This window comes from Lissotriton helveticus, chromosome 3_2 (genome assembly GCF_964261635.1).
Source record: "Lissotriton helveticus chromosome 3_2, aLisHel1.1, whole genome shotgun sequence".
In the NCBI taxonomy this organism is placed as follows: domain Eukaryota; kingdom Metazoa; phylum Chordata; class Amphibia; order Caudata; family Salamandridae; genus Lissotriton; species Lissotriton helveticus.
In genome coordinates this window covers 475221543-475246588 of record NC_136062.1, presented here as the reverse complement: position 1 = coordinate 475246588, position 25046 = coordinate 475221543, and the positions used below count along the sequence as shown (strand labels likewise).

The window sequence follows — 25046 nt, the reverse complement described above, 5'->3', positions numbered from 1 at the left end:
TTACTGTCTATTTCTTTGTATCTTCTTTCTCTTAACTTTTTTTCTTTTTTAACTTTCATCATATGCCTCATGTATTATCCCATTTTGGTTTACCTGAACTATTTTATGGCTTTCTATTGTATTTGTTAAACCTTAATAAAAAATTTCTTAAACAAAAAAAAATGCTTTAGTGATGTTTCTGTTAATTTACGTGTAGGGTCCCCGAGGGTGGCGGCTGGTGGTTGAAGGGAGCGACGAGTACGTGTGAGTTCTCTATGCTTAAACAATGTACAATAATGAATTATGATTGTTAACTTCTATAATAGGGGTTTTTGTTAAAAATGCAGCTATTTTTATGTGCTAAATACATGTTTTTAATTTGTAAATTTCTACCATAGCTCTAAGACATTTACATTTTGAATAGTTCACTTTTCTTTGGTGTCCAGGATATATTCTTTTTATAGCTCTTACTTTTATTATCCAATTGAGCAAGGTCTGACTGGGGTCCTCATGGCGAGCGGTATTCCCTGAGAGTTCTGTTCTGCCAGATCACAAGTCCTCCAGTGTTTCCACACCTTAAATGACTAGCTGGGGGAGACTAGGATTGGTTTTACTGGGTGGCCACAGTAACTTCTGGGTAGAGGTTGGAGGTGGAGCTGCAGTCTGGCCTCTACCAGACCCCCTCCAACGCCGCAAGAGGAGGATGCAATGCTCCTTGCTGCCACAGAAGGATCTGCCCAGCCCCCCGATGCTCGCCTGACCCTCCCGCACTCACTCCCTTCAGCCCCTGAAGTGCACAATCTCAGGTTTAACACCTCTCAGAGCTTCTGACAAATCTGGCCTTATTGACACAGGAATTCTCAATTCTTATTGACTCCGGAATTTTCTCAGGAAGAAAATTCTCAATGGTTGGAGTTAGGTCTGGGGATAATGATCAGAATCAAAAGTTGCGTACTGGTATTGGCACAGCCTAAATCTGTCCATCTTGTAACTGGGCCGCTACTCCCTGCTTTGTGTTGGTGACTCATGAATGAGGTTGGTACTAAAGTCTTTGAATCTGCTGGTGCCACTTTCTGAAACTTTATGACAAAATCATTGGGTCTTCACAAGCCGTAGACATCTTCCTTGACACGTGTCAATGATGCTGGGACCTGTCCAGGGACTGAAGTTAGACTTTCTCAGCACCTCGATTGCCACCCTGTGTAGAGGTTGTGAACACACAGTAGAGAATCCTTATGGTACCCTTAGTGTATCCTTAGCACTTCTTGATTCAGGATTCTTGAAACAAGGTTCATTAATCTTAGGCCAAGAAGACACTTTGGAGGAAGTTCTGGTGTTAGGCTATTTGCCACCTTCAGGCTAGTAAGGCAGAGTGAGGCCACCTACACGCTATGCAGGAACGTCTGCTGCCAGGCTAGTAAGGAAGACTGAGGCCACCTACACGCCTTGCAGGAACGTCTGCTGCCAGGCTAGTAAGGCAGACTGAGGCCACCTACACGCCTTGCAGACCTTCTACAACTAGGCTAGTAAGGCAGACTGAGGCCACCTACACACCTTGCAGGACCTTCCGTGGCCAGGCTAGTAAGGCAGACTAAGGCCACCTACAAGGCTCCTTTTGCAGTCTGGCCAGCAAGGCAGACAAAGGCCACCTACACACCTTCAGGACTGCCTGCTGCCAGGCTAGTGAGGCAGAGGAAGGCCGCCTACACACATTGCGGGACCTTCGGTTGTCAGGGTAATAAGGCAGACGAAGGCCACCTACACACCTTTCAGGACCTCCTGCTGCCAGGCTAGTAAGGCAGACTAAGGCCACCTAGACACCTTTCAGGACCTTCAGTTGTCAGGCTAGTAAGGCAGACTAAGGCCACCTACATGCCTTGCAGGAACGCCTGCTGTCAGGCTAGTAAGGCAGACGAAGGCCACCTACACACATTGCAGGACCTTCGGTTGTCAGGCTAGTAGGGCAGCTCAGAATAAAGTTCTGTATCTGCTCAGAGGATGGGCGTCTCACGCCTGCTACAGAATCCTCAAGGCCTCTCAGGAGAACTCTCTGTGCAAAGCAAACCATCTTGGCATCTCTGGAGCAGCACCAAACCTGGAAGGAACCACCCAGGTATTACACTGACCAGTACAGCCCAGCTACAAAAAGCAAGAGAGATGGTGCTAGCATCTGTAGAATTGCTACCAGCTCACACGCTGTACACGTCAGAGTCGAGAGAGCTTCACGAGAAAACCAGTAGGCAGAAAACCTGTGGTTTCAGAAAACGGCACGGAAATGTGAAAGGAAAATCAAGAGTGAGAAAGACGTGTAGCAAGGAGGAATGTCTTCTATCCCCAACCACAGGCACATGAAGCAGTGGGGCACAAAATACTGTGAGTATTATCTGTACAAGAAATGGCGTGGCAGCATTCAGAGAAGGCATCATAATTGGATATTTTATTCTAGGCAAAAATGTGCAGTGGGCCTCAGCCCAAGGCCTTGATGGGGCAACAGGAACTAGATTACAAGTAGTATGGGGCTATGAAAGTACCTACCTTGTCTGCTCTGACTACTTACTTTCTACTCACCTCTTCATCTCCTCTTCTCCCGCCCTCCCTAGCCTCCCTAGTATTCGGCGCTCTACAGCTGCCAGCAGAGGCCCACGACATCCTCAAAAATAGATCACCAATAATTGCAACAGGGTAAAGTCTGGCAAAGCTTCAATCCTCAGAAAATGACAGAAGAGGTGTGACCTGTGGCTCGTGATGATACAAGTTCACCTGTAGCACGAAGCACCCCGTTCTGGCCAGTGACACATGACAGGCCCTGCTCACTACTTGGTACATGACTGGAAAGGCTTGATTAGTTGTACATGATAGGAAAGGTACACTCATCACTCCTGAGGAGACACGTGTGATCTTTGGCACTTACCCTACTGACTCTGCAAGAGGTTTAGTGGATTCCTCCGAGACAAAGACGTGGCAGGCGAAGCGGTGATCAGCTGGGTGCTTGGTGATGAACCCAAAATATCTGAAGGAAGAGAAAGGAGAAATTATGAGAAAAGGTGGAGTCATGAGAAGAGGTGGAGTCATGAGAAGAGGTGGAGTCATGAGAAGAGGTGGAGTCATGAAAAGAAGCGGAGTCATGAGAAATGATCTAGTCAGACGAAATAGTAGAGTTGTGAGAAGTGGTGGAGTTGTGAGACGTGGAGGAGGCAAAAGAAGAATTAGAATTGTGAGATCAGGTGGAATCATGAGAAGAGAAGGAATCATGAGAAGAGAAGGAATCATGAGAAGGGAAGGAATCATGAGAAGGGAAGGAATCATGAGAGAAGCAATCATGTGAAAAGAAGGAATCATGAGAAGAGAAGGAATCATGAGAAGAGAAGGAATCATGAGATGAGGAGGAATCATGAGACGAGGAGGAATCATGAGATGGGGGGAATCATGAGATGAGGGGGAATCATGAGAAGAGAAGGAATCACGAGACGAGGAGGAATCATGAGATGAGGGGGAATCATGAGAAGAGAAGGAATCATGAGAAGAGAAGGAATCATGAGATGAGGAGGAATCATGAGAAGAGAAGGAATGATGAGAAGAGAAGGAATCATGAGACGAGGGGGGAATCATGAGAAGAGAAGGAATCATGAGAAGAGAAGGAATCATGATAACAGGAGTCATATATAGAGGACAAGCTATTAGAACAGGAGAAGTGATGAGAATGGATGTACTTATGAGATTAAAAACTATAAGGGACCGTGGATATCACAGCTTTCCAGCTTGAGGGCATGTGGTGGTCAGAGCATGCCAAGACCCAGGGCAAGGGGTGGTCAATGCTTTCCGCATCTGATGTCTGGGGCTATCACTTCTTTCTAGTCTGAGGGCCCAGGAAGCCCTGACTCAAGGGCTGTGGCTATCACATCTTTGTGTCTGAGAGCTCAGGCTGTCCTGTTTTTACTTAGCAGGAGGCCTGAAGCTGTAAAAGGGTCAGAGTCTGATGGCCCAGGAACAGTTTTTCAGCTTTCATATCTTCTGGTCCCCGGGGCCATCTGCTCAGATCTAGGAGTCTGGGGCAGTCACAGCTTCAAAGGCTAGTGTCCTACAGCTGAGGCTGAAGCTGTCATGGCTGCTGAGGCTGGAGACCTAGAGCTAAGACAGCCTCAGATTCTGAGCACTACAGCTGTCATGGTCTCAGAATCTGAGAGCCCAGAACTGCCATTGCCTCAGAACATCAGACCTTATAATCTGAGGGCCCAGAACTGCCATGGACTCAGAACTTCACACCTTAGGATCTGAGGGCCCAGAACTGCAATGGACTCAGAACTTCACACTTTATAATCTGTGGGCCCAGAACTGCCATGGACTCAGAACTTCACACTTTATAATCTGAGGGCCCAGAACTGCCATGGACTCAGAACTTCACACTTTATAATCTGAGGGCCCAGAACTGCCATGGACTCAGAACTTCACATTTTATAATCTGAGGGCCCAGAAATGCCATGGACTCAGAACTTCACACTTTATAATCTGAGGGCCCAGACCTGCCATGGACTCAGAACTTCACACTTTATAATCTGAGGGCCCAGAACTGCCATGGACTCAGAACTTCACACTTTATATTCTGAGGGCCCAGAACTGCCATGGACTCAGAACTTCAGACTTTATAATCTGAGGGCCCAGAACTGCCATGGACTGAGAACTTCACACTTTATAATCTGAGGGCCAAGAACTGCCATGGACTCAGAACTTCACACTTTATAATCTGAGGGCCCAGAACTGCCATGGACTCAGAACTTCACACTTTATAATCTGAGGGCCCAGAACTGCCATGGACTCAGAACTTCACACCTTATAATCTGAGGGCCCAGAACTGCCATGGACTCAGAACTTCACACTTTATAATCTGAGGGCCCAGAACTGCAATGGACTCAGAACTTCACACTTTATAATCTGAGGGCCCAGAACTGCAATGGACTCAGAATTTCACACCTTATAATCTGAGGGCCCAGAACTGCCATGGACTCAGAACTTCAGACCGTATAATCTGAGGGCCCAGAACTGCCATGGACTCAGAGCTTCACACTTTATAATCTGAGGGCCCAGAACTGCAATGGACTCAGAACTTCACACTTTATAATCTGAGGGCCCAGAACTGCAATGGACTCAGAACTTCAGACTTTATAATCTGAGGGCCCAGAACTGCCATGGACTCAGAACTTCAGACTTTATAATCTGAGGGCTCAGAACTGCCATGGACTCAGAACTTCACACTTTATAATCTGAGGGCCCAGAACTGCCATGGACTCAGAACGTCACACTTTATAATCTGGGGGCCCAGAACTGCCATGGACTCAGAACTTCGGACCTTATAATCTGAGGGCCCAGAACTGCCATGGACTCAGAACTTCACACTTTATAATCTGAGGGCCCAGAACTGCAATGGACTCAGAACTTCACACCTTATAATCTGAGGGCCCAGAACTGCCATGGACTCAGAACTTCACACTTTATAATCTGAGGGCCCAGAGCTGCCATGGACTCAGAACTTCACACCTTATAATCTGAGGGCCCAGAACTGCCATGGACTCAGAACTTCACACTTTATAATCTGAGGGCCCAGAACTGCCATGGACTCAGAACTTCACACTTTATAATCTGAGGGCCCAGAACTGCCATGGACTCAGAACTTCACACTTTATAATCTGAGGGCCCAGAACTGCCATGGACTCAGAACTTCACACTTTATAATCTGAGGGCCCAGAACTGCCATGGACTCAGAACTTCACACCTTATAATCTGAGGGCCCAGAACTGCCATGGACTCAGAACTTCACACTTTATAATCTGAGGGCCCAGAACTGCCATGGACTCAGAACTTCACACCTTATAATCTGAGGGCCCAGACCTGCCATGGACTCAGAACTTCAGACCTTAGGATCTGAGGGCCCAGAACTGCCATGGACTCAGAACTTCACACTTTATATTCTGAGGGCCCAGAACTGCCATGGACTCAGAACTTCACACTTTATAATCTGAGGGCCCAGAACTGCCATGGACTCAGAACTTCACACTTTATAATCTGAGGGCCCAGAACTGCAATGGACTCAGAACTTCACACTTTATAATCTGAGGGCCCAGAACTGCAATGGACTCAGAACTTCACACCTTATAATCTGAGGGCTCAGAACTGCCATGGACTCAGAACTTCACACTTTATAATCTGAGGGCCCAGAGCTGCCATGGACTCAGAACTTCACACCTTATAATCTGAGGGCCCAGAACTGCCATGGACTCAGAACTTCCCACTTTATAATCTGAGGGCCCAGAACTGCCATGGACTCAGAACTTCACACTTTATAATCTGAGGGCCCAGAACTGCCATGGACTCAGAACTTCACACTTTAATATCTGAGGGCCCAGAGCTGCCATGGACTCAGAACTTCACACCTTATAATCTGAGGGCCCAGAACTGCCATGGACTCAGAACTTCACACTTTATAATCTGAGGGCCCAGAGCTGCCATAGCCTCAGAAATTCAGACTTTAGAATCTGAGGGCCCAGGGCTACCATGGCCTCAGAATGTCAGACCTTAAGATCTGAGGGACCAGAGCTGCCAAGCCCCAGAACTTCAGACCTTAGAATCTGAGAGTGCAGAGCTTCCATGGACTCAGAATGTCAGACCTTAGGATCTGAGGGCCCAGAGCTTCCATGGACTCAGAATGTCAGACCTTAGGATCTGAGGGCCCAGAGCTGCCATGACCTTTGAACTTCAGGCCTTAGAATCCGAGCGCCCAAAGCTGCCATGGCCTCAGAATTTCTGACCTTAGAATCCGAGCGACCAGAGCTGTCATTGCCTCAGAACTTCACACCTTAGAATCCGAGTGCCCAGACCTGCCATGGCCTCAGAACTTCAGACCTTAGAATCCGAGTGCCCAGACCTGCCATGGCCTCAGAACTTCAGACCTTAGAATCCGAGCGCCCAGAGCTGTCACGGCCTCAGAACTTCAGACCTTAGGATCTGAGGGCCCAGACCTGCCAAGGCCTCAGAACTTCAGACCTTGATAGTCGGAGCTTTACTAAAGGTGGAGAGTATTAGAGCAAGCGAATGTAGGAACAGAGGTTGAAAGAGGTACACAGAACATCCTAGTGGGTGGCAGGAAAGAAAGATGTTATACTGTGTGTAGTTTGGGGCAAGTACCCCCTTTGAACAAAACAAGCAGAATCTATCAGCCCAAGAACAATGGAAAACGTCACAGTTTGTGTCAAGAAATGACAAACAAAACAGCTATGAAGGCTAAAGAAACACTAAACCCCTTTGATAGAAGGGATGATCAGCATAGTGTGAATGCACCAGTATCGGCACAGACTGTTCCTACATCAGATCTAAATGGTTCTTGCCTATCTCTGCTCTTTTACCAGAAAAAAATGTTTTTTAGTCTGTTGAAAGATATCTTCATGTGGTGACTTTTATGGTAACGAGGTGGCCTCTTGACTTCTCATCCAATTAAAAGGTCAGGTAACCACATTGCTACCACTGTTGTTTACTATAGAGAAAGAAACTAGCAAGAGCAGACATGTGACTGTCGCCATACAAGGGTGTATTGGGACATACTCGATGGGCCTGATTCACAAACTGAGACTTTCGTTATTCACAAAGGGCATTTACGAGTAGTAAAGTTAGACTTTGGGAATTGGGCCCAATGTCATTGAAAATGAGACTGTGTTTCAAAAATAAAATGAAACGTTTCAGTTTCATTTTTAAGAGCAGGCAGGGGTCCCTGGGTCCCAAAGAAAAAGGGGTCCACTTGCCGTTTGCGACTGGGTTACCATCTACTTGTAGTAGGTGGCAAAATGCGAATGTTTTGCAACCACATTTCGGTTGTAAAACATTCCAACTACGCCACTGGGAGTCGCTATTATGAAGGGACGCCATGAACACGCCCCTTCCTGATACTGAATCGCTAATCCATTTCGTGATGCGGTAATGGATTACCAAATCACAAAATAGGGTTCTGTACATATAAAAAGGCTTCTATATGGTCGCAAACAGCCCGATTCTCTGAATCGGGCCGTTTGAGACAACAAAAAAGCTCTGTCCATCCGGCCCATAGTGGGTGAAGTGAGAAAGTCGCGAGGTCGAATATTTTGAGAACGGGGCGAGAGAGAAGGGTGGAGACTTACTTGTTGTTTTTTGGATGGTAGCCACAAAAGGAAATGTTCTTTAACTGGAAAAAATGGCTGCACTTGTTCACCTGCTGTAAGAAAAACAAAAAGACAGGGCAGTGAATGAGGGATGTAGGTACCCACACTCTCTCCTACTCAACAATGATTACTCGGAAGCGTCCTCCACACCCCAAAAACTCCCCTCCATTCTCCATTCTCTTGAGTATTAGCACACTTAGCTGTTTTACACAAGACTACAGTTATAAGGAGAGCTCATCAGAAAAGCAGAAATTAAAACAAGGGAAGCTTTCAGTGGTGGGAAACCAGGCAGCAAAAGGTACGACATCTATGCCGGGTCTGGTGGCTCAGTGGACTAATGTGTCCACTGCAGGGGCCTGTGTTCGACCTCATGGTCACAGGTTCAAATCCTGGTGGGTCCACTCAGCCTTTCATCCATCTGGGGTCGATAAAATGAGTACCATTGAGTTGGGTAACAATAAACATCTGTTATTCAGCGCCAGGATACCTACGGGTGAACGTGTGCTTTACAAATACACCTGTTATGTTCTGTTATGTTATGTATGACCAGATGTGTCCCCTGGAGATAGAACACATAACGAATACCCTCCATACGCTGGCTCTTTCCCCTCACTCTGGGGGGCATTTACACAACTGTCTAACATCAGATGGGTCATCGTTACCTGAGCAGCCCCTGCAGCACCATTTCCGTTTCGGCCTTCCTATTGAAAGGCTGTTCCTGTTGGCAGCGCTGGGGGGGGCTCTACCATCCGGGATGCCACAAACCGCTGCCCCATTGGGTGCTGGTTAGGAGGGGTGGGTGGACGGACTCAGACCTCCCGTCGCCGCCCACTAGTCATTGCTCCCAGCTGCCTTTGGTTATCACACAATCTCTTCATACACAATAATCAGGAGTTCTGTATAAGGGACTTTGCAAGTTTGAGCAGAACACCAGGTAAGGACAGATGTTGCCAAAAAAGATATTTCTCTCGAAATGTATCCCATAGTGCCTAGAAACTGCAATATCTGAATTGCTTTACTTTAATCTAGAATGTAAATGTCTCCAAATGCTTTGTCTCCAGGGCAACGACTATCACTCCAGGTCGGAGACTGACTCTCCACGGGCAAGCACGTGTATGTATGTATGGACTTATGTATGTATATATGTATGTGTTTATGTATTGTAAATAGGGGTGGGCAGTAAACTCTGCTTCGCTGTCGATGTTCGCAGAGTTTTCAGAGAGCGGAGTTCTGGAAAACTCTGTGAACTGCTGCTCCTTATGGACAACACCTATGTCTCCTCATTTGTAGCCACAACTCTATGGGGCTCTGGCCTGTAGCACCCCTTGCTTTCCAAATCCAGATAAGCACAGAGTCAGGATTGGCTGGTGACAGGGCGCAGGTCCATTAGGAAAATAAACATATCAGGCATTCGAAAACATTTATATACAATCGTTGACAGTGAAACCCTATGAGAACGAGCACCTAACCAAAAAAAATCACCAAATTTTTATAAGGGATGGGAAATATCCCAGAGTTGTGTGCACACACTGTAAGCACACACTGCCGCGGTGCAGTCCAAACAACTGGACTTTACAATGGCAGACAAAAAACAGAGCAAGTGGTGCACCACCTTACAAAAAATATCACACAAATATAGAAACTGTGTCCAGAGTTGCTCTTAACATTATCCTTTTTATTTAGTAGTAATTTAATTAGACAGAAACAACTTTTTCAAGTCGATCAGCCAACGCGTTTCGTCCAAAGAAATTGGACTTCTTCAGGGCAATGGTGAGGCGCTCCTTGATATACAATGCCAAGATGTCCGTACGTATGAAGAAAGGTCAGTCTAAGAGTATTGTTGTGGATTGGACAAGTCGATAGTGAGTACAAAATACCAGATCGTAGAGGTATGAATCGGATTTCAAAAAAATGTCTACATGCACCGAAACATCCGGTCACACTCAAATACGGTGGGCCAGAGCAGGGGAATTTATAGTCCCACACCATGATACGTGTAGAGAAAAGAGGAACCCGATGTCATCTCCTTCCAAGATCAGGAAAAGATTTACTTTTAGGACAGATGCAGCCTAACGAAGAAGTTACTTACCTTCGGTAACGATATATCTGTAAGAAACAGTAGTTAGTATTAGGTTCCTTACCGTAGAATATCCCCAGGCGTCAGACTGAATCCGGAAATTTTTGCATAGCAGTACCCTTGCACGTCGGTAGGCGTCGTCTGCGGCTCCGCGTCCGTCGTCGGCGTCGTGGGCGCCGTGATAACGTCGTCGGAGTACTTAGACGCCACCTCCGCGTGCTGACGTCAGTTCTTAGACACAGCTTTTCTGCACCAGAAACGCAGAGCCATGTTAAAAACCAACACTGGTGCCATTGAAACTAGGGCCCTGAAGGGGGATGACCTTAACCCTAGATATCGGTTCGCAGAACGGGGAGGATGGGTGGGTCGGTAAGGAATCTAATACTAACTACTGTTTCTTACAGCTATATCGTTACCGAAGGTAAGTAACTTGTTCATATGAAAGAAACAGGTTAGTATTAGATTCCTTACCTTAGAATAGATACCCCAGCAATACCAACCCCAGTGGTGGGTCTGCGAACCAATAATCGCACCAGAAAGTCCTGGAGGACGGAACGGCTAAAGAAGCCATCCCTCCGGACTTGACTGTCCAGGCAGTAGTGTCTTGCAAACGTGTGCAGCGAGGCCCACGTAGCTGCCTGACAAATGTCCTGCAAGGGGACTCCCCGGCCCAGAGCAGTAGAAGCCGCCGTGGCCCGAGTGGAATGGCCCCTCAGCCCAACAGGAGGCTCCTTCTTTGCCAAGGAGTAACAAGCCTTGATGCACAAGACGACTCACCGAGAGATGCTCCTCTTGTGCACCGCCGGACCTTTCCTAGCGCCCACGTAACCAACAAAGAGTTGGTCATCCACCAGGAACTGGTGTGTGCGATCCAAGTAGAATGAAATCGCACATTTTGGGTCCAGACGGTGGAGCCGCTCTTCCTCTTTTGAGGGATGCGGTGGTGGAAAGAAGGTGGGCAAGGTGATGGACTGCCCGATGTGGAAGGCCGTGACAACCTTGGGCAGGAAAGACGGCTTAGTCCGTAACACAACCTTGTCCGGATGGACAGAAAGGAAAGGGGGTGTACATGAAAGAGCCTGGAGCTCACTCACTCTCCTGGCAGAGGTGATGGCAACCAGGAAAGCAGTCTTCAGGGTAAGAAGGCGAAGAGGACAGTTGTGAAGTGGCTCAAAGGGAGCACACATTAGAAATGTAAGAACAAGGTTCAAGTCCCACTGAGGCATCACAAACGGAACAGGAGGGAACATGTGTGGGATGCCCTTCAGGAAGCGAGTTACAATAGGGGACTTGAACAAAGAAGGTTGATCAGGCAGCCTTAGAAAGGATGAAAGGGCAGAAAGGTAGCCCTTGATAGTGCCCAGAGCAGAGCCCTGCCGGGCAAGAGAAAGAAGGAAGAGAAGAACCTCAGAAAGAGGGGCAGAAAGAGGATCCACAGCCTTTGCTGTGCACCATGCCACAAATTTGTTCCACCTGCAGGCGTATACCGACTTTGTGGAGGCACGCCTGGCTGCCAGGATGATGTCACAGACTTCAGGAGGCAAGTCAAATGACCTCAACTGTCGCCGCTTAATCTCCAAGCATGGAGGTGGAGACTGGACAGGTTCGGGTGGAGGACCGTCCCCTGCTGCTGCGACAGAAGGTCCTCCTGAAGAGGCAGACGACCGGGGGATCGACTGACATACTGAGTAGCTCTGGATACCAGTACCTTCGTGCCCAGTCCGGAGCCACAAGGATGACTTGGGCCCGGTCGCGTTTGATCTTCTTCAGCACTCTGGGCAGAAGTGGTATAGGCGGAAAGGCGTACAACAGACCGCAACTCCACTCGCGACGAAAAGCGCCTCCGAGCGAGTGCTGCCTTGGAAATTCCAACGCGCAGAACTGATGACATTGCGCGTTCTCTTCGGTGGTGAATAGATCTAACCAGGGCTCTCCCCACTGCTGAAAGAGGCCTTGTGCCACGTCCGAGTTCAGACGCCATTCGTGATCCATCATGCACCGACGGCTGAGTTCGTTAGCCCTGGCGTTCAGAGAACCTGCCAGGTGTTGAACCACCAGGGTCACGCCCTGATGTTCCAGCCACTGCCAGAGGCGCAGAGCCTCCTGGCAAAGGGTCCACGACCCCACCCCGCCCTGTTTGTTGCAGTACCACATGGCGGTGGTGTTGTCCGTGAACACCTGCACTACACTCCCCCGGACAGAGGGGAGGAATGCCTTCAGTGCTAGACGAATCGCCCGCAGCTCCAAAAGGTTGATATGGAGCCTGGACTCCGCCGGAGACCAGAGGCCTCTGATCTCCGCCTCTCCCATGTGGCCTCCCCAGCCCTGGAGGGACGCGTCTCTCACAACTACGTGCTCCGGTTGGGGAAGGGAGAGGGATCTGCCGCTGACCCAATCGCGGTCCGTGAGCCACCACTGCAGCTGTCTCGCAGTGCCCTCCGAGATCAGGACATGGTCGGAGAGGTTGCCCTGATGCTGGGCCCACTGAATCTTCAGGTCCCACTGCAGAGCCCCCATCCGCCACCGGGCGTGATGCACCAGAAGGATGCAGGAGGCCATCAGCCCCAGAAGCCGCAGCGTCAACCTGACCGAGACCCGGGACAAAGGCTGAAAGAGTGGATTCAGAGCCTGAATGTCCCGAACCCGCTGTTCGGGAGGATAAACCCGAAACTGCGCCGAGTCGAGAACCGCTCCGATGAAGAGGAGCTTCTGAGAGGGACACAGGTGTGATTTCGGCACATTGATGGAAAACCCCAGCTGACCTTCGTGAACACCCGTGGGGCGCTGGTAAGGCCGAAGGGGAGCACGGTAAACTGAAAGTGCTCGTGGCCTACCGTGAACCGCAGATAACGCCGGTGGGCTGGCAGGACAGGCATGTGGAAATAAGCGTCCTGCAAGTCCAACCCTACCATCCAGTCTCCTTGGTCCAGGGCAGCTAAGACCTGAGCCAGTATCAGCATTTTGAACTTCTCCTTCCAGAGGAAGCCGTTGACGTTCCTTAGATCCAAGATAGGGCGTAGGCCCCCTTTGCCCTTCTTGGGTACCAGGAAGTAGTGGGAGTAGCAACCACACCCTGAGGTTCCGTGAATTCTGAACCTGGGCCATAAAGGTCGTGGTTCTGTTACGATTTTGGTAACAGCGAACCGTAAACAGTGAGCTCAGCAAGTATGAGTGTTTTTGTCATGTTACACCGATGGATTCACTGTGTATTTGAAGATTTCGTTCTGAACCCTTGGGTTCCATTTTGTGCATGGCAGCCATTTTGTGGTCGCCCTCACATAGGCCGATGACTTTAGCTGACTCCTGTTTGACCTGAAGTGAACTGACCCTGCCGCCTGAAGCTGACCTTGCCAAACCAGTTTTTGCCCTTTAGCTGATCAAGATAGAGATCAAAGAGCAGGACATTGCTGAGTTTATGGTACATGCACACACCCTTCTATCTTGTTTCTCATCTGTTTCTGTTCCTTCTCTTTATGACCTGTTTACGATATGGGTTGTGGTCTTTTATTATGGGTTTGTTCAGCTTGTGTAAGAAGGAATGTCGGATTTTTTGCATGCTTGCAAAAGCTAGGACTGCCCCTTACTTTTGTGCTGAGTCATGTAACACTAAAACATATAAAAGGCCTCTGTCCTCTGTATTCCTCAGACTGCCTCATTCAGTTGCTACGGCTTCTGTGTGACGTGGCCTCACTTATTAAATTTAATAAAGATGTCTTTTCATATTTTCAGCTTCTGTGCCAAGTTCTTTGTTATATTAGTAAGTATTCCCTGAGAATGAAGATTACAGTTCTTCAACCCTACTTCTGGCTCAGGAACGCGCTTGATGGCCCCCTTGGCCAAGAGGGCCGTAACTTCCTCCTGCAGAAGTCGCAAAGGATCCCCCGACACGCGGTGGTATTGCGGTGGCATGGCTGGAGGGGTCGCCTCGAAGGGGAGGGAGTAGCCCCTTCGGACGATTTGCAGCACCCACCTGTCCGAAGTGACAGTGCGCCAGTGGAAGAGGTGATGGCGAACCCTGCCCCCCACTGGCGTCACATGCGCCTGAAAGCACGGACTAGGAGGGTTTTGAGGCGGATGCTGCGGGGGAAGGTGTGGACTGACCTCGCCGTTGTCCCCGACCGCCTCCATGGCGGTTTCCACGGCTGCCACCGCGCTGGATGTTAGTCTGCGGTGCGTGGCTGGCAGCACATGTGGGGGCGCCCCTTCCTTGGCCACGAAAGGAGCGAAAGGCACCCATTTGCTGGCGTGGGGCCGAGAGGCCCAAGGACCTGGCCGTAGCCCTGGAGTCCTTAAAGCGCTCAAGCGCATGGTCTGCCTTGTCGCCAAAGAGGCGACGTCCATCGAACGGCATGTCCATGAGTATATTCTGGACATCGGCCAAAAAGTTGGCGGATCTCAACCAGGCGTGGCAACGAATCGCCACCGTCGTTGACATCGCTCTGCCCAGTGAGTCGGTGGTATCCAGTCCACACCGGATAGAGTATTGTGCCGCATCTCGGCCTTCCACAAGGGCTTGGCCGAGTTTAGCCCGTACCTCCAACGGGCATTCTGGCAGCAAGTCCGCGACCGTATCCCACAGAGAGTGGGTGTAACGGCCCAAGAGGCACGCAGTGTTGGAAGACCGCAGTCCCAGACTCAGGGAGGAGAATACCTTCTTGCCGTATTGCTCGTACCTCTTGGATTCCCTGTCAGTCGGAGCTGACGGAAATGCGGTCTGGGAATTCGAAGCCTGAATTACCAGGCTCTCGGGGGTGAGGTGGGTGGACAGGAAACAAGGGTCGCCCGGGGCCGGGCGGTGGCGTCTGGCCACGTTCCTATCTACAGGCGAACCTGTAGCGGGCCTGGACCAAGTGCCCAAAAGAACGTCGGTCAAGGCCTCATTAAACGGCAGCAGAGGCTCAGCCGAGCTTGACTGCGGTTTAAGGACCTCAGTGAGGAGGTAAGTCCTCACGGCCGCGACGGGGAGTTCAAGGCCCAAGGCCCGCATCAGCACCACACTGTAGGTTGCCCCCTCCTCCGTAGCCACGGTAGGAGGTGAGACAAAACCAGTGTCTGGTGAGGTATCCAGACCACTGGCATCCCCAAGTCCACCTGTCCAGTCCTCCTGGGACTGACACTCCCGTGTCAGAGGGTCCACAGACCCCTCCCAATTCTCCTCGTCACCCATCTCCTGAAATTCAGGGGGGTCATATGATGGGGCCGGTTCGTTGAAGTAGAATTCTCCAAACGGCGTCGAAAGTGGCGTCCAGCGGTGCCGTTCCGGCGCCGTAACCGGATCGAGGGAGGCATCGGGGACGATGCCGCCCAAAGACGGCGCCAGATGTGACACCTGGGGGGCCGGAGAGGTCGTGAGGTCAACCGGCGACGACCCGGATCCAGAACCGGATTCAACGGGGGCCTGCGGCGCCGGGCCCGAAGGCGCCGGCGGCGCCAGGGCCGAAGCACCCGACGGCATCGGGGCCGAAGACCTCGACCCGCAAGGGCCCCCAGACGGATCCGCTGGGCCCGAAGGCGCCGCGGAGCCCGTCGGAGGAGCGAGAGATCTCATGGCCATGAGGAACCGCTCGACCTCCTCCGATGCCGCGTGAGGCCCAGGGACCGGAGGGTATGGAGCCGGACGTGACGCCCGCGACTCCGACAGAGCCGCGTGGGCGGTGTCACCCGAACCCCCGGCCGCGTCGCGCGAGCATCGGGGGGGGAGTCGGAAGAGCGATGACGTCTCTTCGACTTCTTGTGCTTACCTGACGACTTCGACCCAGAGGAGTGATGGCGACTCCCGGAGCTACGATGGCTCCGATCCCGCGACCGGTCCCTCGACCTCCGCTGGACCGGGACCTCTCGCGGCACGGGGCCGACTGCGGGAGTTCGAGTCGGAACAGGTCTTGTCGTCGTGGTCGACGCCGAGACAGTGGAGACACCGACAGTGAGGGTGGGTAACCGACATCAGCCTATCACAATCGGTCACAATCCTCACAAGGTTTAAAACCAGGCATCCCTATCGGCACCGTTCGGAGTCAAAGACTCGAAGAATGATCAAAAGGGATCAAAAAAGTTTAGTAAAAAAAATGACTAAGGTACCACTTGTTCCGGATCTGCGCTGCTGGCGCGGAAAAAAGAAGAACTGACGTCAGCACATGGAGGCGGCGTCTAAGTACTCCGACGACGTCATCACGGCGCCCACGACGCCGACAACGGACGTGGATGCGGACGACGCCTACCGACGCGCAAGGGTACTGCTACGCAAAAATTTCCGGATCCAGTCTGATGCCTGGGAATATTCTAAGGTAAGGAATCTAATACTAACCTGTTTCTTTCAGATATGGCTGTACATGGAGAATGCCAATCTTTGGACTGCAGGTGGATGTCTAAGGGAGTACGGCAGAGACCGACTGGGGAAGTTGAAAAGACAGATGTCAATAGGATCAGAATTGCTGGTGGCCTGAGAATGAAGTGTGACCAGTAACTCACTCTTCCAGGGTAAGCATTCTTAGGTGACTAAACATAGTTGTTCATTTTAAAGGAGGTGTCTTTCTATGAACTGTACTTTTTTGTTTTTTAAATTAATAAGCGCTGTGACGTGATTTACAATCAAAGTCATTTCTGTGGGAAAGAATCTGTCAGACTTATCGCTGAATGGAGTGATGGCTGCTGCTGGCACAGTGGACAGAGGATTCCTCTTGCACACCTGAGACAAGTGCAGCACCTTGGGACTTTCACAACATGTAATGTACCCTAGGGCTTTAGGATGAATCCTTTTACTTCTCTCCCACTATTATGAGACACAGAAGCAACTCTCAAGGAATCCAGAAATGTACAGAATGCTTCGGCTTAAAGAAAGCCATATAAATGGAAAAAAAGTAGATTGCTGATAACAAGAAGAAAGGACACAGCCACAAATGACAAGCAGCATCGCCAAAGTGAGAGAGTGACATGATTGGCTTTGCCAATGTCTGACTGTCCATGTTAAAAGTAAGGCAAGCAATGAAAACATTGCTTTCTATACCTTCAAGATGGCCACCACTGTGCTTGATGCAACGCACGCTGCATAACACAGTACGACAACCATCTTGAAAGTGTAGGAATCAATGCTTGGCTGGTTTTCACTCTTGCCTTTTCCAATTTTGGCAGCGTTTGAAAGCCTCTGGCATTAGTGACTCCAGTAGCCATGACCACCATGGCGAAGTGCAGCAGTAGGAAGTGCAACGCGTCAAGACCCAGGAGGTAACCAAGGCTGCTATCTAGAGCCTGGCATGCAATGGAGGAGTGTCAGCAATAAAGGTGCTAGTGGAGAGACAAGGTAAAAAGGGCATCAGCAAAGCCACCATCTGGAGCATGGGGGACTGCCATGGACCAACAGGATGGAGGGTGGAGGGTGGAAGGTGAAAGTTGAGGCGAGTTGAGGGAATCAGTAACGAGTGAGAGCACGCGCTGAAAAATAAGACATGCACTTCCATGGAGTGATTAACAAGTGATAAAATAAAATACAAAAACCAAAAATTTAGTTCTATGACATCAGAAGTGGTAGGCTACACCCTAGCCAATCAGAGCAAGTCTATAAATGCTCTACTCAGGGCACAACTGCAGAATAGGGAGGAAACCACTTAATAAAGATAAAGGAACTGAGACTGACAAGAAAGCGCTCTTATCACGAGCAAAAGCGGACGTGTGCTACTGTGTACAACAGTGCTGTCTGCAACAGACAGCTGAGCTCTCTCTAGCAAGACTGCAAAAAAGAATTTTTTTTTATAGCAGCCTGTCAGTAAATTTAAAGAGGAAGGCACAAGAACAGAAAAGCCTGTGGCAAGAGTAAGTCAGAAATTAGAAAAGGAATCTCCTCTGCACCAAACCAACTCATCATGACAAAAAAACACATAAAAGGCATCAAAATGAGCGCAGAAAACATAGTGACAGCTAACGTGAGGCAGCCTAAGGTGGCTGGCAAATGAATGGAGAACCAGAAAGTTCAAAACTTTCTGGAAGTCATCCTACTTGCCTACAAAAATAACATTTAACAGAGACTGAGCGACCAATGATGAAAGGCACACGTATGAGAGACTAGAGGAAGATCCAGCAAGGGCAGGTTCTGACAGAAAAGAACGTCCAAGGTGTCAGCAGGTCAGTGGTACAGAGCAGTAAAACGATAAGAGGCTCCACCACTCCTCTTCAACAGCATTTTGACTGCTTACCCTGCATGCATGCAAATAAATAGAACCCTTCCGTTTATAACCAGAGCCTACCACTCCTCTTCAACTCTTCGATTGCTTACCCCACTTACACGCCTATGAATAGAACCCTTCTATTTGTAAACTGAGCCCACCACTCCTCTTCAACACTTTGATTGCTTACCACATACATGCCAATGAAAAGAACCCTTCCATTTGTAAGCAGAGCCTACCACTACTCTTCCACAACACTACGATTGCTTACCAGTCTTACACGCCAATGAAGAGAACCTTTCCGTTTGTAAGCAGAGCCTATCCCTCCTCTTCAATAACACTTTGATTGCTTACCCCACTCACACGTCAATGAAGAGAATCCTTCCATTAGTAAACAGAGCCCACCACTCCTCTTTAACAACACTTTGATTGCTTACCTCACTTACACTTACCCCAATTAAACACCAATGAAGAGAACCCTTCCATTTGTATGTGGAGTCCACCACTCCTCTTTAACAACACTTCGATCGCTTACCCCACTTACACTTACCCCAATTACACACCAATGAAGAGAATCCTTCCATTTGTATGTGGAACCCACCACTCCTCTTAAACAACACTTCGATTGCTTACCCCACTAACACACCAATGAAGAGAACCCTTGCATTTGTATGTGGAGCCCACCACTCCTCTTTAACAACACTTCGATTGCTTACCCCACTTACATGCCAATGAAGAGAACCCTTCCACTTGTATGTGGAACCCACCACTCCTCTTTAACAACACTTCGATTGCTTACCCCACTAACACACCAATGAAGAGAACCCTTCCATTTGTATGTGGAGCCCACCACTCCTCTTTAACAACACTTCGATTGCTTACCCCACTTACACGCCAATGAAGAGAACCCTTCCATTTGTATGTGGATCCCACCACTCCTCTTTAACAACACTTCGATTGCTTACCCCACTTACACGCCAATGAAGAGAACCCTTCCATTTGTATGTGGAGCCCACCACTCCTCTTTAACAACACTTCGATTGCTTACCCCACTTACACTTACCCCAATTACACACCAATGAAGAGAATCCTTCCATTTGTATGTGGAACCCACCACTCCTCTTTAACAACACTTCGATTGCTTACCCCACTAACACACCAATGAAGAGAACCCTTCAAGTCAAGTCAAGTCAAGTCAAATTAATTTATATAGCGCGCTACATACCCAGAGGGTCCCAAGGCGCTTGAGGAAGGGTGGGGAATTACTTGTCGAATATCCATGTTTTAAGTTGCTTTCTGAATGCTAGGTGGTTCTGAGTGAGGCGAAGGTGAGTGGGAAGTGAGTTCCAGGTTTTGGCTGCCAGGTAGGAGAAGGATCGTCCTCCCATGGTGGTTTTGTTGATGCGAGGTACCGCAGCCAGGGCTTGGTTGGAGGAGCGTAGTTGGCGGGAGGGGGTGTAGAAGGAAAGTCGGGTGTTGAGGCATTCGGGTCCAAGTTCGTAAAGTGCTTTGTGTGCGTGGGTTAGGAGGCGAAATGTTATCCTCTTATTGACGGGAAGCCAGTGGAGGTTTTTCAGGTGACTAGAGATGTGGTCTTTACGCGGGATGTCTAGTATGAGTCTGGCTGATGCGTTCTGGATGCGTTGTAGTTTTTTCTGAAGTTTTGCGGTGGTACCGGCGTATAGGGTGTTACCGTAGTCCAGGCGGCTCGTGACCAGTGCGTGGGTGACCGTTTTTCTAGTTTCGGTGGGGATCCAGCGAAATGTCTTTTTGAGCATGCGAAGAATGTTAAAGCAAGATGATGAAACGGCGTTAACTTGTCTGGTCATCGAGAGTGAGGAGTCCAGGATGACGCCCAGGTTCCGTGCGTGGTCCGTCGGGATGGGAGCTTTTCCTAAGGCCTCTGGCCACCAGGAGTCATCCCAAGCGGAGGGGGAGGTACCTAAGATAAGGACTTCAGTTTTGTCTGAGTTCAGTTTCAGACGGCTGATCTTCATCCACTCTGCTACTTCTTTCATTCCTTCATGTAGGTTGGTTTTGGCGGTGTTCGGGTCTTTGGTGAGTGAGAGGATCAGTTGAGTGTCATCAGCGTAGGAGATTCCATTTGTATGTGGAGCCCACCACTCCTCTTTAACAACACTTCGATTGCTTACCTCACTTACACGCCAATGAAGAGAACCCTTCCATTTGTATGTGGAGCCCACCACTCCTCTTTAACAACACTTCGATTGCTTACCCCACTTACACGCCAATGAAGAGAACCCTTCCATTTGAATGTGGAGCCCACCACTCCTCTTTAACAACAATTCGATTGCTTACCCCACTTACACTTACCCCAATTACACACCAATGAAGAGAATCCTTCCATTTGTATGTGGAACCCACCACTCCTCTTTAAAAACACTTCGATTGCTTACCCCACTAACACACCAATGAAGAGAACCCTTCCATTTGTATGTGGAGCCCACCACTCCTCTTTAACAACACTTCGATTGCTTACCCCACTTACACGCCAATGAAGAGAACCCTTCCATTTGTATGTGGAGCCCACCACTCCTCTTTAACAACACTTCGATTGCTTACCCCACTTACACGCCACTGAAGAGAACCCTTCCATTTGTATGTGGAGCCCACCACTCCTCTTTAACAACACTTCGATTGCTTACCCCACTTACACGCCAATGAAGAGAACCCTTCCATTTGTAAACAGAGCCTATCACTCCTCTTCAGCAATTCAATGGCTTACCCACATACACGCCAATGAAGAGAACCCTTCCATTTGTAAGCAGAGCCTACCACAACTCTTTAAAAACACTTCAATCGCTCACTCCACATAAACACCAACCAAGTCACCCCTTCTATTTGTAAGCAGAGCTTACCACTCTCCAACAAACACACTGCGATGGCTTACCCCACATGAAGCCGACAAAGAACACTTCCATTCTCACTTTCCCACGCCACTTAAGATGCGACACTCCTTGCTGTATAGCGAGGTATAGCTAGGCTTACGATATATAATACCAATACATACATATGTACATACACACCCAAAATGAGAGAGAGGACTAAGCATGCTGAAAAAATCAGAAGAAATGGAAGGAAAAGGAAACGCAGCTCGGTTCTAAAACCTCATTATTCACAGCAGCCAACCGCTGTGCAATTGAATCTCAAATGCGACAAGTTGTTAAGTAGATTCCGGCTTTGAATGAGAAACAATTTGATGTACCTCAATCACAGGATGGAATTATTTAAAGACATTCTAGCTTAGTACAAATGCCTCCGACAGACGTTAAGTGTTGAATCTTAACTATGAGACTCAAATGGCACTGTAACAGAAATGGCAAAATGAAAGGCAGTTTACTGGTCAATTGTTGCAACCTTATGGGAAAGGATGTGTTGTTGTTTGTGAATTGCCCATGAGAGCCTATTGAATTTAATATTTTGTTTGAAGTTCCAGTATTGTGTTTACAACATTTTCATTGGTATTTTTCCATTAACAGTTTTTTACAATGACAAGGTTCAGTTTAAGTAGCAAAACTCTATTACAGGGATAGAGCATGACAAGATTTGGTAATACACTTAAAAACATAAATGCCATTATCTTGTACCAGATCTGACATGACTAGAGGGCAGAATGTTCCAATAAATAAAACAAAGGCCCAGGGGTTTTAGTTCGAGGGGTTTAAATTCCCTTGGACTCCGAGAGGCCTTTGAAAACAACATTGGAATGTTGCTTTGCAGGAATTTGCCGGCCCGTAAAAGCATGGAGCACTCCATTGTATTCAATGGAGCTCCCAACATTCCAGTGTTCTAATAAAGGCTAATGTTATTCCTGCTTATCAGTTCAGACTACAACCCGTAGTACTTCATTTTAGGTTTATAGTGTCTCTGTGTATTTAAAATTTACTTTGTTGGCACTTGCATTCATTGGGCCGAAGTCTACGTCAAAGGGCTTCAGAAAACCCAACCTACCAATGCTAAAACGAAAAGCAAAACAATGAAAACATGAAGATGAGAAAAAATGATAAAATCTAGAAACAACCCCACGTATGACAGCAGTTACCAGGAGGGCACATACTTCATGGTAAAACTGACAAATAAAAATCAGAGCATCAATGGCCTTAACATTAGTAACAAGTATTAGCTACTGTCTCAAGGAATTAAATGAATGATGTTAAATACATTGGGGCCTAGTCACACAGGTCAATCTACACATTAATAAAACTACACATGTAAATGTACTCTTGTACTTTGGAGTAAATTTACTGCTTTTGACTATTCACCATTTCAGAGTGTGAATTTACTTCAAGGTTTAGACTTACTCTTCACTCTTGAATACCAGGGGGTGGAGCCAAATTTAAAAGTGTAAAGTTACTGTTTGTAACTTTACACACATAGGCAGAGATCTCCCCCGCCGTGGTGGAGATCTAAACCATCATTGTGGAGATCTACACCACTATAGTGCAGACCTAGACCACCATGGTGGAGATATCTACTGATGTGGAGGGGATCTCCAGAACTGTGGTGGACATATCCCCTACTGTGGTGGAAATCTCTCTGTGGAAATGAATAGGGAACATTATTAAAGTTCATTCATTAAAAAAAAATTATATATACATTATTTTGCTGTAAAATATAAATGTAAAATGAAAATAGGTATTTTTATCTTAGAACTAATAAAATAAATTTTTAGGGGATATTACCTCTTCAAAATAAATGTGTATTGAATAAATAATTTAAATATGTTAATTTATTTAATTACATTATTTGTTAAACACAATAAAAAATACACTGTACCTATCAATTTTATTTTAAATTAACTAATGTTCAGTAAATGTAATTAAAATATTGTTTAATTGATGTAAATTAAATGTTAATTTTTGATAAAAGTTTACATTCTTTTGAAAATGAGTTGACATTTTTAAATTTATAAAATATTTAATTATTAATTCTGCCACATTTGTAACTGAAAATATGTATGTACACATAATTTCAAAGTTAAATTGATGAATTATTTCAACATTATTTCCTTTGGGGTGTCCACTTAAGTCCATGCCTCCATTACTTTTTATGGTAGTGTGTTGCAGTACCTGTAAGTGGCCTTGAGTCCTGTAAGACTTACTGCAAAACTGGGCTGGAGTACATCTGCTACAGTTTTTTGCCTTTATGGCAGTTGTAACTGGAGAAGTGTATTTTATGAATAGCAATGGTCTTACACTTTTGTAGGTGGGCGTTTGTATTAGCACTCCTTCTTACACCTCCATAAGCCCCTCCCACTTAATAGAAGATATTTCCCATTAAGCTACATTCCCTCAGTCTCTCCCACCTTTACTACTAAGTAGTAAACTTACATGTAGACTGATCTCACTGGAGGAAATATAGGACAGGTGGAGGGGGAGATTTCCACCTGTAGATTTGTGAATTCCATTTTGTAGTATGTAAGTAGTACCACTGTAGGACTTCTTTACGTTGTCGAAAATGCAGTTTGTGAATCGGGCCCATTGTGTCTCCAAGGCACATGTGTGATGTAACCTACTCGGTGAAAGGGCTCCTTGATGGTGTTTTGCACGGTAAACAAAGTTTACCCCAAATCTTTTTCGCCGCAGGGAATCACAACGCGGTCATTACAACGACCACGTTGTGATTCCGCATTCCATTACTCTGCAAGTCGGAACAACGACCTGCGGGGGAGGTGTTGGATTTAAAATCAAACACCTTCCCTAGTGTCCGCACAGACTGGAGTTGGAATAGTAAATTAAACTATTCCAACATCCAGCGCTCCCCCCTCCGCAAGTCGTTGTTCCGACTTGCGGAGTAATGGTATGCAGTATCACAACGCAGTCGTTGTAACAACCGCGTTATGATTCCCTGCGGCGAAAAAGACTGCAGGATCACAACGTACATTCGTTTTGCAATCCTCTGTCCGAAGGGACATCCATTTTAGTTAATGCCGTGGCTACGGCCTTTACTAAAACGGACCTGCCGGCACGCTGGGCCACAGAAGAAGCTGTATTTAATAATCAAAGGGGCATGAGCTTACATGCATTACAATGAGTGAACGAATGAAAGAAACATTTATATAGCACACAGGACTAACATTACTAACCCTTGTAGCTGTTGACCTAAAAACTGTCAGGAAATGGCTCAATTAAAACAACAGTATTTATAACTGTTTCCAGAGTCATGGGCAGTGCATCCCAAATATGCAGATCCTAAATACAAAAACAAGTCCTTGATAAAATAAGCAGATACAGCTCTGCTCCTTTCCCCCCCAAGAATTTAGCACAAGTTGAACACTTAAATATACAGCGCAGAGGCAAGTCACACACAGTCTTAAAACTGAGCTGGGCTACCCAAGCAGTGGTCCTTCACTGGGAGAAGTATGCGCTGTCTGAACATGATAGCACCATCGTCGGCCCCATGCTGGTGAAAATGCTGAATTATATGTAGAGAATACCTAGATATAAAACATGTTGATGGTAGCTCCAACAATGTCCGTGTCCTATGTGGAGGCAGATGGAGGAACACTCTTCAAAAGAAGCAGGCCCCAGATAGAAAGAAACTTTATTCCGCATGGTTGATCTCAGGTTTACGTGTCATGGTGCTATTCAAGATGAAGCCAAGATTTTCCCTTTGGATGTACAGAGATAAGCT

The 25046-nt window shown here is 47.7% G+C and overlaps 1 protein-coding gene across 2 annotated transcripts in view; it reads right to left on the bottom strand.

Moving 5' to 3' along the window:
• Positions 1–25046, bottom strand: part of MAPK8IP1 (mitogen-activated protein kinase 8 interacting protein 1) — a 409187-nt gene that overhangs the window by 24577 nt on the left and 359564 nt on the right. For both annotated transcript variants that reach the window (XM_078684384.1, XM_078684385.1), the window contains exons 10-11: positions 8139–8212; positions 2891–2989 (exon numbers count right to left, since the gene is read on the bottom strand). In XM_078684384.1, coding sequence (XP_078540510.1) covers positions 2891–2989; positions 8139–8212 — 173 coding nt within the window. The remainder of the gene's footprint in view (positions 1–2890; positions 2990–8138; positions 8213–25046) is intronic.